We start from the raw sequence: 13338 nt of genomic DNA, 5'->3' as shown, positions 1-13338 counted from the left end.
ACACACACACACACACACACACACATACGCACACACATACGTACATGCATGGTTACCCAGCTATAAACACTTAAAGTTCAAACACATGCAAACAACCCACATCATTTGCTAAGCAGCATCGCAGTGTGAAGCTGCGAGATCGAGCATTTCATTAAGTGGGTTTGTTTACATGGATGCCTGAAATAGGAAATACATAAATAAGAGAGTAAATGAGGGCAAAAGAAAAACACTGGGAACTTACATACATGGTAAAAAGCCATGCCAAGACTATCGACATCACAACAGTATCAGCCTGAAGCTGGACGACACAAAGCTCTTTGATTGACTGAATAAAGGAGAAGGAGGAGAGAGGTCAGGAGAGGAGGAAAGAGGAGCATGAAGGGGGGAGAGAAAAAGAGGCTATGTAAGATGAGCAGTCCTCAGCCACATTAGAGCAGCTTAAAAACCAAATTAATCTTAAAGACCTGCGGAGGGAATCAGTAGTGCTCAGAGCCTGAAGGAGAGCCGCTGGGCCCGGCCCTCTCCGGCTGCCTGGCTGCGAGTACAAAGCTGCATGAGAAACAGATGTTGTGAAGAACGCCTGACACCAGAACACTCTCGCTCTGTGTGTGTGTGAGAGACAATAAAATGTAGACGAGAGACGGGGGAAAAAACGCAGCAGATAATGTTTGACAGCAGACATTATCTTTGGATGTTTCTCTGGCTTTACAAAAAAACCCAGAACAAATAACAAAATGTATTTCTGGAAAGAGCAAATACAACTACTATTGCTCAATGAAAATACCCGTCTGTTAAAGGCAAATTAGCTTTAATTTAAATAATCTGACATCCTAACCACAACCCTACTGCCAAACAAGAATGTCAATCTGCGCATGGCAGCTATGGTATGTTAAGTTTAGGGAAAGATTTAGGCTGTGGCAAATAAACTATAGTCAAGGGAAAACACTGTGTTATGGTTAGAGAAAGATTAAATGTTGATTGCAGGTCTGTGATGGGCATCCACCACCCCAACCTCTACATCCTGCCTCACCTCATAAGGGGCACACTACTTCCTGCACTGGACACTGGACATAAATTGTGAGATGAGAAATCATTCAATATGGGTTCAGTTCCAGCTGCTATACCATAAATTGACAAGATCAAAGATTTTAATTAGTCTTGATTAATTAATCATGTCTGGTGTAAAATAAATAGCAGGTCGGGACGTGATTTGGATTCCCAGATGCAGAACTTAGAGGTAACAGTGGCTCTCATCCCTTTATATAACTAATGACTAGTTTCGTAACATTACCAAGAAAAAGTAGCCCCAGCACGGATGTCAAAACACTCAAACCGTCTCTTGGTTTTTGTTGGGAAACGTTGCACAACACTTTGAGGCAACGTCTAACTGTTTCTCTGTCCACATCTATCAAACACGGTGCAGACAAACTTTCTTTCTAACTGCCCCATACGTCTTATATTATCCTGTTTTTAATTCTTTGTTCTCTTTCTCTTCTCTCTCCCAACACGCACATCTGCAAATATGGAAAACCCATCAAACAAAAGTTGACCAATGACCTACACAAATATAAACACTGAGATACGAACACTGAAGTGAGGACACACAAAGAGAATCAACAATAAACAAAAAAAAAAACACAAGCCAGATGAACAGACAATACACACACCGGACATAAACACACACACACTTCATTTCAAATTTATAGCCTCCTCTATCTCTGCCCACACAAACCACACCTGCTCTCCACAGACTGTCATTGATTTCAACAGCCAGGTCAGACAAATTGCCTGGCATCCTGCGCTGCTCCGTCCCCAGCCAGCTGATTGGTCTAGTGTGCTTGTGCGACATGAGTGGACTCAGCGGGGACGACTGAGAGGCCACTCTGATGCCAGGACAGCACAGCGGGGGCTGCTGAGAACCTGAGGAGTCCCTCTCCTGCCAAGCACCGCTCAACCAGAAAGGCTGATGAAGCCACAACGTCGTGCAGCCAAAGTTTACATAACCTATCAGCGAGTGAAAAGATAGATGTGACAACTCAGCTGAAGCTTTTTATAATACAAATAAGATTGAGGTCAGAGAACTTCATCGTGGACTAAAGGACGAGGATGTGAATGTGAAAAGATTGATGAAAAGTGTCTTTATCAGCTTCAAGGTTTTTTGACTTGTCACGGCAAAAATCATTAGGCAAGTGTTAAATGGTGAGTGGTTGGGAGTGAATGAGCTAGTGTCCTATTGTGTGTGTGGGCGGAGTGTGGGCTCGCAGTCATCACCTTCTGCGTAACATACCCACAGCTCCGAGTGAGCGGCTACAGCTGCGGCTTGGCTCGCTGCTCGCGGATTTTCCACCACCGGCCCTGGGTGATGGAGGGTGCACGAACTCCGTAACCCCCACAGCTTCCTTCTCTTTGCAGCTTGTGTAAAGATGTGCTCGCACATGTGTGTGTGTGTGTGTGTGTGTGTGAGCAGCAGCTGCGTGAACAGCTGTCTTCAGTAACATAGCAACACCCACAGATGAGCTCAGACGGCACCCCTGAAAAGTGTGTCCAACTTATGAGAGCCAGTGGCATTCTTATGGCCCTCGTGGGAGCGCTTTAGGGAAACACTTTTATACAAGTGACTTCCAAGGAAGAAGAAAAAGCTAAAATTTATACGACGTCAACAACAGTAATAAAAAGATGTCAGTGCCAGGCCATGATGATGGATTCAGGAGGGGATTGTGTGAGTTCGTGCAGTGCATGCCGTGTATGCTTACATTTACATGCATATGTACATTTACAGTGTGTTTCTGTGTAATCATGCTGTATTTATGCATGAAATGAGATGTTCAGGTTCTTTACAATGGGGCTTGTTTGGATCAGCATGGATCTTCTGAAGCTCCATGTGATTTGGCTGTCTTCCATAACGTGAGACCATTATCCTTTCATTGGGCTTCTATTCAGGATCGGCACGACACGGACAACTCAATCTGTGAAGCTGTTTTTATTGTCATTTGGTCCGCAGACGCTTGTTATCCAGTCACGAGTTTACAGGATTGTGATCTCTGCATATGGATCTAAAAATCTCTACGGCTGAAGAAGATTAAACCGGCAGTTCTACAGAGGAAACATTTGTAGTCAGCACCTGAACTCTCCACCATCAAGCTTACTATGAAGTCCACAAGCCATCAAAGACACTTTCTGAACAGCACTTTACATGATTGCATGTAAATCAACAATAAGCTCATCAATCTTTCATGATCAGATCAATAACCAGAGCAGGGAGAGGCTATCACCAGAGGACATTAGATGCTTTCACTCCTAATAGGATTCCCCGTCCGCAGAGAAAGGATCCACAGAGGAATGTCAGTCATAACCCAACTGGGGCACAGCAGATATGATGAGGCCCTCCAATGGACTTGTGGTTATGAAACAGCCTGTAGATGATAAAAACCAAGCAGCCTCTTGGGTGTTGCAGCTAAGAGGCTCCACGGCCAACCCCGCTGGCTTTACTGGCGCTAAGAGCTCAAGCTTGTCAAAACTGGTCGGGTTCATGCAGATGAGGACGTATCCTGATTCCCCACGGTGCTTAAGGACGGGCATGTGTGCCCTATATACATGTTCCAGCACATGTGTTTACATGTAATGAATGCTGTGCGTTGATATAACTGCTCTCGGCACAACTGGGGCATGTTCGCAACAAACAGGGACGATCAAAGTCACTTCTGCTATTCTTGCAATGCATAAACCATTTTGAACTGAGGGACTATCAACAAAATCAAAGCGAGGGGGGGTGTGTGTATGTGTGTGTGTGGGGTGGGGTGGGGTGGAAACAGGCTTGTCAAATGTGTGGAAGAAGAAATGAATTCTTTCTTTGCATATCTGAAGCTTACACCTCCTTTCTCAATCCCTCAACCCTCCATCTGACAAATCCAATTAGCATGACATGAAGACTCTGTATAAACATCACAAGCAGGATCTTGGCAGGGGATGGGTAGGATGGGCATCAGGGACTTGAGCCAGACAGACAGCCTGGCATGGAGGGTCTCCACTCGGCCTGTAACCTGGCTCCAGCTGGAAGACCCAGTTCCTTGACAGGTTGGCAGTGATAACCACTCCCTTACCCTCTGGTCTATCTCTGCTTCTCATCCGTCTTCCAACACAAGCCCCCCCCTCTCTCTGCAGCCGTTGACCCTTTTACTCACAGCCATCTGACGTCCCCATCTTCAGTTCAAATTGAATCAATTTTGTGTTCATTTTTAAGGAAGGACACTACGAAAAATCCTCCACTTTTTACTCTTAGGTAGTCGAAGCATTATGATACCTGCAGTTTTGCATGAATGGCCCTCTTGAAAATGATTTATAATATTCACATCTGAGGAACTCTATTTGAGCATGTTTGATTGTCAGATTAAAATTCTTGGGAGGGAATGGATAATAAACGTTTGGCTAGCGCAAAAATCATAGGAGATCATTTTTTGGAAGGGGGGGAAACAAGCCGCTGTGACCTAAAACACTTAACCAAATTGCAGTTTGAAAAACTAAACGAGCATCTTCTACCCCGCTGTGGCCCACCCACTTTAAATCACCAAACACAATCACAGAGTTAGTCAGACAGATAAAACGAAGCTCCAAACTTTCTTTTTCCCAGAGCTGCGCAGAGGAAACATCGTGTGGAGGTGTCTGGCAAGCTGTCAGCTTGTGCAGTCTCCTGGCCCATGCCAGTGTACAGATTTGCATTCGGCTCAAAGGAGACCTGAAACATCAAAGCCTCTTTGATGCACCACTTGATGCTGCACACTGGGACAGGTGAAGAAAAACAATGCAACGCAGCAACTTTTCTGAACTACTGTACCCAGAATGCACCACAGCTCCAAAAATAAAAGTGGGACACATCAATGCCATGGTAGAAACAACAGCACCTCACGATGTGCTTTAACAAAAGTAGAACAAAGGTCATCTTTCTACATTGTTTCACTCAGACAACTCTTTTAAGTTCTTTTGTATAATATCTGTAAACACTGGAGACAGATGACTGTGACAGTCAAAGCAAGGACTTTGAATAAAATATGACAGGCTAAATAAAGAGCTGCAGGAATCTGTAGCATATAATTCAGAAACTGACATGTAATTACTGTCAAAACAGCTTCTGACAGCAACTGAGAAAGACTGCTTCACTTACATCTATGGTAAGAAATCAACACTTTGCTTTTACATTTTCAAGTTTACTGGACTGAATGTCATATATCCGATCCCGGCTTTGTTAACAACATCATTTAAGTTTTAAAATGAAACTCGTAGCACTTACAATTTAATCATTTACCCTCTAGATTCTCATAACTCTGAACCTGAGGTGTCAATCTTCCAATCAGATGAAGGTATGTGGCAACAGATATTCTATTCTATGACAGATATAAAAGTAAAATTCAGAACATCTGCCAATTTATATCTAAAGGCAGTTTTGACAAGCGTATGTTTTATGTTTAGTATTTTCAATGAGTTGCAATGATATTATTATATATCTTGTCATGCGACCAGTTCACATGTTGACAACCTTCACCCATCAGGGACTCATTATCTGTGTTGATGAATCAGAATGAAACCTACATACGTTTAACAAGACATTGCACGACTTTCTCTGGATAGCGTTAATACCACATGATGCTCAGAGCAACAGCCCTGGTCACACCTCACAACGCTCGCCTCCTTCTTTGACCCATCCTGCCCACCACAGTCACACTCATACATACTAATCATGCATGCGCACGTATTGTCCGATTGTCCATGTTGCCCAGAAGCAGCCCCTGAATGCCTCGTCCAGTCTAATAGCTACTCAAACATGCTCACACAGACAGACACAAAGACAGGGTAATCTGCGCTCTCGCCAGATATGTCAGTGCCATTGATGCCTGTTGGCTGCTGTTGTTGACGTGAGGTTTGCGTGTATGAAAGCTACAGTAGATGCTCAGATTACCATTGCCATCTTCTCTGAGGCTAATTCAGCAAACAATGCCTCGTGTTCCAACATTCAGCCACTCATTGACCTTGAAATGAAATGCCAAGTTAGGACACGGAAAAATAACTAATTCAAACTTGTGCAACTCTGAACTATTGCTGCTGTTTTTGTGTATATATTAAAGTGCCACCACATTCAGGTAAAGAGGAGCTGAATAAGGGTTATGAACACCAAACACTCAGTGAGTAAACTTTGAATAAACTTTGCAGCCTCTCCATAAATCAAGCGCTGACAGTGAAAAGATATTCAGCAGCAACATTTCATCATTCATTTCCAGGCTGATGTTGAACTCACAGGCCTGAACTCCTTATCCTCCCACTAATGTGACTTCGGCTGCTATGGTAATGGGCTTGGTGCACTTGAAATAAAGAATCATCGCAGACTATACCTGTGCAGGTTGTCAGGATGTGACACTGTGAGCTTTCAGGAGCATCACTCACCAGTTCTGCAAGCAAACACACACAAACACCCTCTCTGTCCGTCTCCACCTCTTCCCCTCCGTCTCCGTCTCTGTCTCCCAGAATCTAATACTCTCCGCTGAGGCCGTCATGTAGAAAACCATTCTGCATTTCATAGCAATCAAACCAGGCTCCTGAGCAATTACTTCTGATCGCAGCCCAGTTGGCCTGGACACTGTTTATCCGCGTTGGCATGGGAATTCATCGGGCAAAACTCAGACAGCTGAGAGGGAGGGCATTTCTTTTTCATGTGCAATGGGCCTTTGCCAGCATATATGCCTCCCCAAAGACGTCTTCACGATGGCTCAATGCTCATTTTAATTAACACATAAGCCTGTTGATGTTAATTAAAAAGCAGACAGAAAAAAAAAAAGATCACACAGAGGGGAGAGCTGCGCGTCTGAACGCACCGAAAGATGCAGCGGCAGTGCTTGGCACTTATTCAGATGAGATTTCCTGTAGCCCTCTTGAAACATATGAATTACAAGTGGGCGCATCAAACCAAGTGTATCAAACAGTTTTTTATGTTGGGTTTTTCAGGAGGAAAATGCAGATTTGCGGACATCTGAGAAACGTGTTTTAGGCAGAGAATCTTCTATTAGAAGTTTAACATGGGAACTCTAACAATGGTAATGTCTGCAATACCCGGATGATGTGTGAATGTAGTCGATCTGTGCTGTCATGCAGTCAGTGAAGTGCTACTACTTACTTCATGGGCTTGAACAGCGCTTGTCCGTAGTTCTGGAAAGTCATGATCAACTTCAGCTGGGTGCCTCCTGATTTCATGGCTGGGAGGAAAACAATCAAGATGTTAGATCAGTATTTAAAGCACACACACACACACATATAAACATAAAACACAAAATTACACTCGCACACATGCACAGCTGTTTCATTATTTGCTCATTTGGAGAACCCAATTTTCCATGAATGCGTAATAGAGCTGTCGCATCTGCTGACCAAATTTGCCAGACACTGTACAATTAATGTGTAATTGTGGCAGTTAGGAGCTGGGAGTGGCTGAGAGCAAGAAGTGGCTTGAAAAGCATCTGCTGAAAACTGCAGCGAGTTCTGGGTTTGATGGAGGGATGAACATGGACAATTTGTCCGAGCGAGAGAGAGAGAGAGACTGTGTGTTCTTGCAGCATGAATGTGTCGCTTTGAGAAACACAAAAAATGCACAATGATTGAGTGAAAGAAGTCAACTGAAACAATTCAGCAGTGTATTATTACAGTGCAACAACTCAACTGTTTGAAAATCCTCTTATATCAAACTGTTTGAGGAATCTTAATTTTCTGAATCAAATGAAAAATGAATTGACCCCAACTGTGTGTCTCCATCCATGCGTGTGCGTGTGCACAAGCTACATAACAGACCTGATTCTGACCAGATGTTTCTCTTTAAGCCTCCGTGGATTGTACACATTGTCATCGGTTGCTTGCGCACGCTACACTCTCCACCACCACCACCACCACCTCTCCTCTCACTCCCATCAAATTGACCTCCTGCACCCTGGGAGAGGAGACAGGGCACATGTCTCGGACTATCACTCATGTCCACAGTGTCTTCCAGTGGCTGACGGAGACTCACTGTGAGCTTCCTGGCCGCCTCCGACTCGAACAAAGGGCCCGGCAGGCCTGTCTAAATGCCTTGTGTTTCTGTCATAATGGACAGGCTTTCGGGGGATTTGCCCGTTTATTACATCGCATTAACTTGAGCATATTACACAACACAGCGCTTCTGCCTAACCCCGATATCAACATAAGCCCCCTGTAGTGGACCCACTTACTGACCCCCCCCCCCCCATACCCCAACCCACCGCCCCGCACAGAACTGTCTTTTGTCTTTATTGACTTTATTGACTCTCCCTCTTTCTTGTTTGTATATGTCATCCTTTTATTCTTATCCTCTGTTATGCTCCCTCTGTCTCGCTTTGTCTCACTCACCGATGGCAAGCCTCCCCATTTACCGTGACTCATTTTCAAAAGCTTTTGTATTTTACATCCACTGTTGCACACAGTACAACCAACATAACCTGAGGTCAGCGCCTTGTCTTTAGGATGCTGAGTGAAACCAAAGCCAAAGAATATACCGAGAGCATTAGGCCTACACATATGCCAGATTTGCAGCAGCCAGGTCAAGTGGATGGTGCCGCGGAGTAATCTTTAAACTTGGTACAGCTACACAGCAAGCCCTAAAACCTTTCAGAGATTGCAAATGACTGAACTATGTTTTAATGCTGTGACCTTGAACCCATAAGCCACAATCCTTGAGGGACTGACCTCAATTCTCTGCACGGGGTCGGACCTTTGTAAAATTTTGTTTCTAATTGAAAACTGCAAAAGGTAATCCCCTGTGAAAAAAACCCTGGCAAAGCTCAGCTGATTGTTTCTCTGGATTGCATCTGCGCTGGCATGCAATCAAGCGCGACTTGAACGACAGTAAACTTCAACAAGACATTCTTTTGATTCTCCTAAAGGCCATCTGTCTCAGCATCCGTATGTGTCTGTGTCGATCTAACCATCTATCTCTCTTGTTCCTCCAAGCGTCCACAAATGAATTGATGTCGTTTTCTAAACCTTCATGTTCTCCGGTCTTTCAGAAACCTCCGGGCCTCACCCACCGCCATCAGATTCCCCTCCCATCCTGATGCTGTGATGATAAATCCACCCTGCTCTCACCTGTGTCACCACGCACTACTGTGCGTATGATTTATGAGTCCAGCTGAAGACTGAACAAAAGGCCACATGCAGACTGCCCCGACAGAGAGACAGACACAGAGGAGGGAGGAGGGAGGAGGGAGGAGAGGGAGGGAGAGAGACGGAGGCACTATAGCGTAGAAAATGCTGAACAGGGAAACTTTCTAATGCTGTCTCCTTTTTTTGTAATTTTAGTCGGACAGATAAGTGGTAAGTGTGTGCACCAATTATGGGCCACAAAAGCTGTAATGCATGCTGCCAGGCACACACACACACACACACACACACACACACACACACACACACACACACTGCACTGGGTTTTCATTTCAGCAGACAGACAGTGTTTTTATAGGTGTGTCCGGGCACAGATTGATGGTTTATATATTATAAACACAAGGGACAAAAACAACACACACACACACAAACCACTAAGGTGTAGACTGAGATGTGCAGCATGAATGCCTGTGAGAGATGGACGGCCTAATAACAATGAGACAGTGGAGGGAGCGTTGAAATACAGAAATACAATGACTTTTGATGCACAACAAGACAGAGATAACGACAGTGGAGGATATTTTTGTATTCACTGTCCGGTTTCTATGAAGCCAATACAGCAAAAATGATAACCAGCATATTGTGGTTGTGATTCTTCGTCACAGTTCTCTCACAAAAGAGATTTGGCATCAGTACAATGAGTCAATAAAGTGCTTTTATAGTGTATCTTTGACAGTAAATACAAATCAGTCAGAGTAGTAGTCGAATAACATATTTTTACTTTTTTTCATAACAGGATGTCTCAAAGCAGCGACTAAAATGTAATGTCTTGATGCTCAAGTTCACTTACTTTTGCATTGAATTTGGATTTATTTATCATCCGGCTTAAAAGCAGTAAGTATCTCCACATGACAGACAGTAATGGATGTCCAGGAATGAAAGCAATGTTTAGACTTTCAGACTCAGACAGATTCTTGTCATTAAGTTTGCCTCAAGATGTTTAGTAGCTATGTGAAGTTTTTGCAGCATCTGTAATCTTTCTTTTCTGACATCCATCCTTACTTTCAATTCAGTAACACTGTGCATGTTCTCATTTGAAGGTCGCGACTGGTCAGGTGAAACGAAGTGCAGTATATCCAGCATTGGGACCTTTAGGAGATTTATTATGACTTAACACATATCTTAACTCAACATGCTGGCCGAGACACACACGCTCTCTCTCTCTCTCTCTCTCTCTCTCTCTCTCTCTCACACACACACACACACACACACCAGCACACCTATGTTATTTGATAAACATAGAATCTATATCAAGCTCCCAAGAGAAAAGGCAGCTGAACACAGATTTATAAAGTCACTCGCATAAGCAGAAATGCAGATAAAGGGCCAGATGTGTGTGTGTGTGTGTGATTGTGGCCTTCTGCTGACACACATGCACACACAGTCACACTGTACACACAGACAAACACACACACACACACATTGTGATTCATTGTACACTCAGACAAGTCAGATGCACATGCGTCACTCCAGGATTCAACCAGTTTGGGTTTCTGAAGGCTGATGCTGCTCCCAAGACTTAGTGTGGTTTTATTTTTTAATATAAATTTTTGTATTGTGTTTACCCAACTGATTTTTACTCTTGCCAGGGTGAAGTTGCATTATATCACAGGATAGAGACACATATTACTGTAATGAAGGTATTTGTAGGTAGGCTACCCGCTCCTAAGCCAGTTTAACCCCCAGTTAACCAGTTCTGTGAATAAAACGAAAATAAAATTTTAGTGGAACGAACCTCCATCATGTTGGTGCTGGACAGCATGAAGCCAGCCTTACCTATGATATGCAGTGTATTCCACCTACTCCTATACACTTCACTTCACACACACACACACACACACACCGTGGTAACATAGCTCTCCCTGACTGACTCACCCACGCTGGTGACCCTCTGCATGACCAGGTCCTTCAGGAGGGCGTCCAGCACAGGACTGTGTCTGGAGTACAGCTCGTAGCGGTTGATGCCGATGTGGAAACGTAACCAGTTGGGGTACGATTCTGTCGTCACCTCTCCTGTTGGAGAGAACTCCTCCTCCTCCTCCTCGTTCCCCTCCTCATTGTGCCTGAAAAAGGGGGCGAGAAGAGCAGGTTTAACAAGAAGTTGTGGTGCAAGCAGATTCCTGTTAATGTTATTTTTAGTCTATGTAATTGATGATTACAGTATTTGTTGCAGTCTCTTAAGACAAATTGAAACTGAAGAAATTGGCACAGAGCACTTCATTCTAATAACACATTATGCAGTTAAAATGCAGCTTTATTGACTTATAATCCAAGAATAATAAAAAATCCAGCAGCATGGTAACTCATACATTGCATGGCTAAAAAGGTAATATGACAAGACAATAGGAGATTGGTGGATGGAGCAGATGCATGAGTAGATAGATAGATAGATAGATAGATAGGTAGATATCTATGTAGGCTACACAGGGGGATGTCTCATGGTTTGTAGGCCTGCACATTAGGCAGTACGATCTGAATTCAAACCAGAACAAGATTAGGAAGTATAAGGGCTAATTGAATCGAACTACTTGCAGATATCAGATCACTTATATTTCTTTATGGAGCAAACATGTAATAGGCTATCACCTACTTTTGGTCCCTTATTTGCAACTCATCAACAGTCAAATATGTTTCAACCAGTCTGACTGTTAACTGTCCCACTTGTAACCCTTTAAGTTTAACAAATCCCCATCAGCTTACCATCCTTGGTTCCCTGTTGCTCTGGGATAAAACCTGATGTCAGTGTTCACGTTAAACAAAGTGTCATCGTCCGCGAGGGGAGGAAGGTCGACCCTGTACAAAGGATGCTCAAACAGAGCGGACAGCCGGGAGACACCGTGGGCAGGAACGGTCCGACCCCCGCTCGCGTCTCCCATGAGCGGCTTGTGGTCCTCCGCCTTCCCCGCCGACGGTCTCATCCGCCCGATGGACTCCGCTCTGTCCCCGGCGGCCGCTGTGATCTTCTCCAGGGAGTGCGATGTGAGGTTGGAGCTCGGCTCGTTGCTGAAATCCTGCAGGATCCTCAGCGTGTGCTTGTTAGGCCAGCCCGCTTCCGCCGCCGACCTGGCGCGCTGCTTCCCCCAGCCCTGCGACTCCCCGACCGGGTGGTGAGCGCACTGACAGCCGCCGTCCCCGCTGTCCGCTCCCGCCGCTCGCTTCTCCAGTTTCGGTAACAAGTCTATCATGATGTGCATGGTGCACGCAACCAAAAACACCATGAGTATCAACACTCTGAATTTGCGAAACAAGATCATCTTTATCATTTTTGTGTTTCTGGACACAGAGGAAGCTTTAAGCGCAGCGCACCTCACGGCTCCGACATTGATGTCCAACAGTGTTATGCGATGACAAAGCAGCGATGTTGAAGATTTTCTGTGATCATTGCACACAAAATGCGTGTCAGCCTATGTTAACAGCTCCATGATGTGCTCAGTCTTTATTATTACTTTTTTTTTTTTTTTTCTACAATACTCCCAGTTCTTCATTCCCGGACAGGTGGACGGACCGACACATTGTGAGACTTCACTGGCAGCGGCTCTAGAAGAAGTGCTCTTCATTCATTGCCTTGTTGAATAGGACACAGTGTCAGGAGCACTGACCACTAAATCAATCATTAAAAGAAGAAGTAACAGGAGGGAGGAGAGGTGGGGGGGGGGTCCTGTTAAAAGCACTGATATTCTTCCTGAAATCTACTTCCTCGTATTGGTGCCAGCACGGAGTGAGATGTCAAATGTGTCATAACTGTCTTCTGTGGGGGGGAAAAAAGTAGCAGGAGATTGATATAGTCCACAAAAACGCAGTGTTCCTAGTATTTAGGATGAATTGATGATAAAATAAAAAGAAGGTGAAAATTCCATAAAAATAACAGGTGATCCGGCGAGATGCTCGGATGCTGTCCCGCTTCTTGACAAGAGCTGCGAGTCCTCGCTGAAATCAAATCAGAGACTGGCTGGCAGGTGCAGGGATCCCGGTTGTCATTTGTCTCCCCTTTACACTGCCTTGTCCTCCTTCCAAGTGTTCATCCGGGGTGGGTGTGTTAAATATTATGATCGGAGCCCTCTGAGCCCAGCCTCGGTGGCGTCATGAGGAAGAGATTGGCTGCGTCTGCACATACAAGTAGCACAAGTGACA

The 13338-nt window shown here is 44.6% G+C and overlaps 1 protein-coding gene across 2 annotated transcripts in view; it reads right to left on the bottom strand.

Moving 5' to 3' along the window:
- fam20ca (FAM20C golgi associated secretory pathway kinase a) overlaps positions 1-12470 on the bottom strand; it is a 33044-nt gene extending 20574 nt beyond the window's left edge. Inside the window, exons 1-4 of one of the 2 annotated variants that reach the window (XM_070923254.1) lie at positions 11908-12461; positions 11861-11876; positions 11083-11242; positions 7160-7238 (exon numbers count right to left, since the gene is read on the bottom strand). In XM_070923254.1, the coding sequence (XP_070779355.1) occupies positions 7160-7238; positions 11083-11242; positions 11861-11876; positions 11908-12461 (809 nt within the window). Of the gene's footprint in view, positions 1-7159; positions 7239-11082; positions 11271-11860; positions 11877-11907 lie in introns of both variants that reach the window. The other variant, XM_070923253.1, reaches the window with a different exon arrangement.
- Between the last annotated feature and the right edge of the window lie 868 nt (positions 12471-13338).

Source organism: Enoplosus armatus, chromosome 17 (assembly GCF_043641665.1).
Source record: "Enoplosus armatus isolate fEnoArm2 chromosome 17, fEnoArm2.hap1, whole genome shotgun sequence".
Lineage (NCBI taxonomy): Eukaryota > Metazoa > Chordata > Actinopteri > Centrarchiformes > Enoplosidae > Enoplosus > Enoplosus armatus.
Note: the sequence above shows the minus strand (reverse complement) of the source record. Positions and strands in the feature narration are given on the sequence as shown.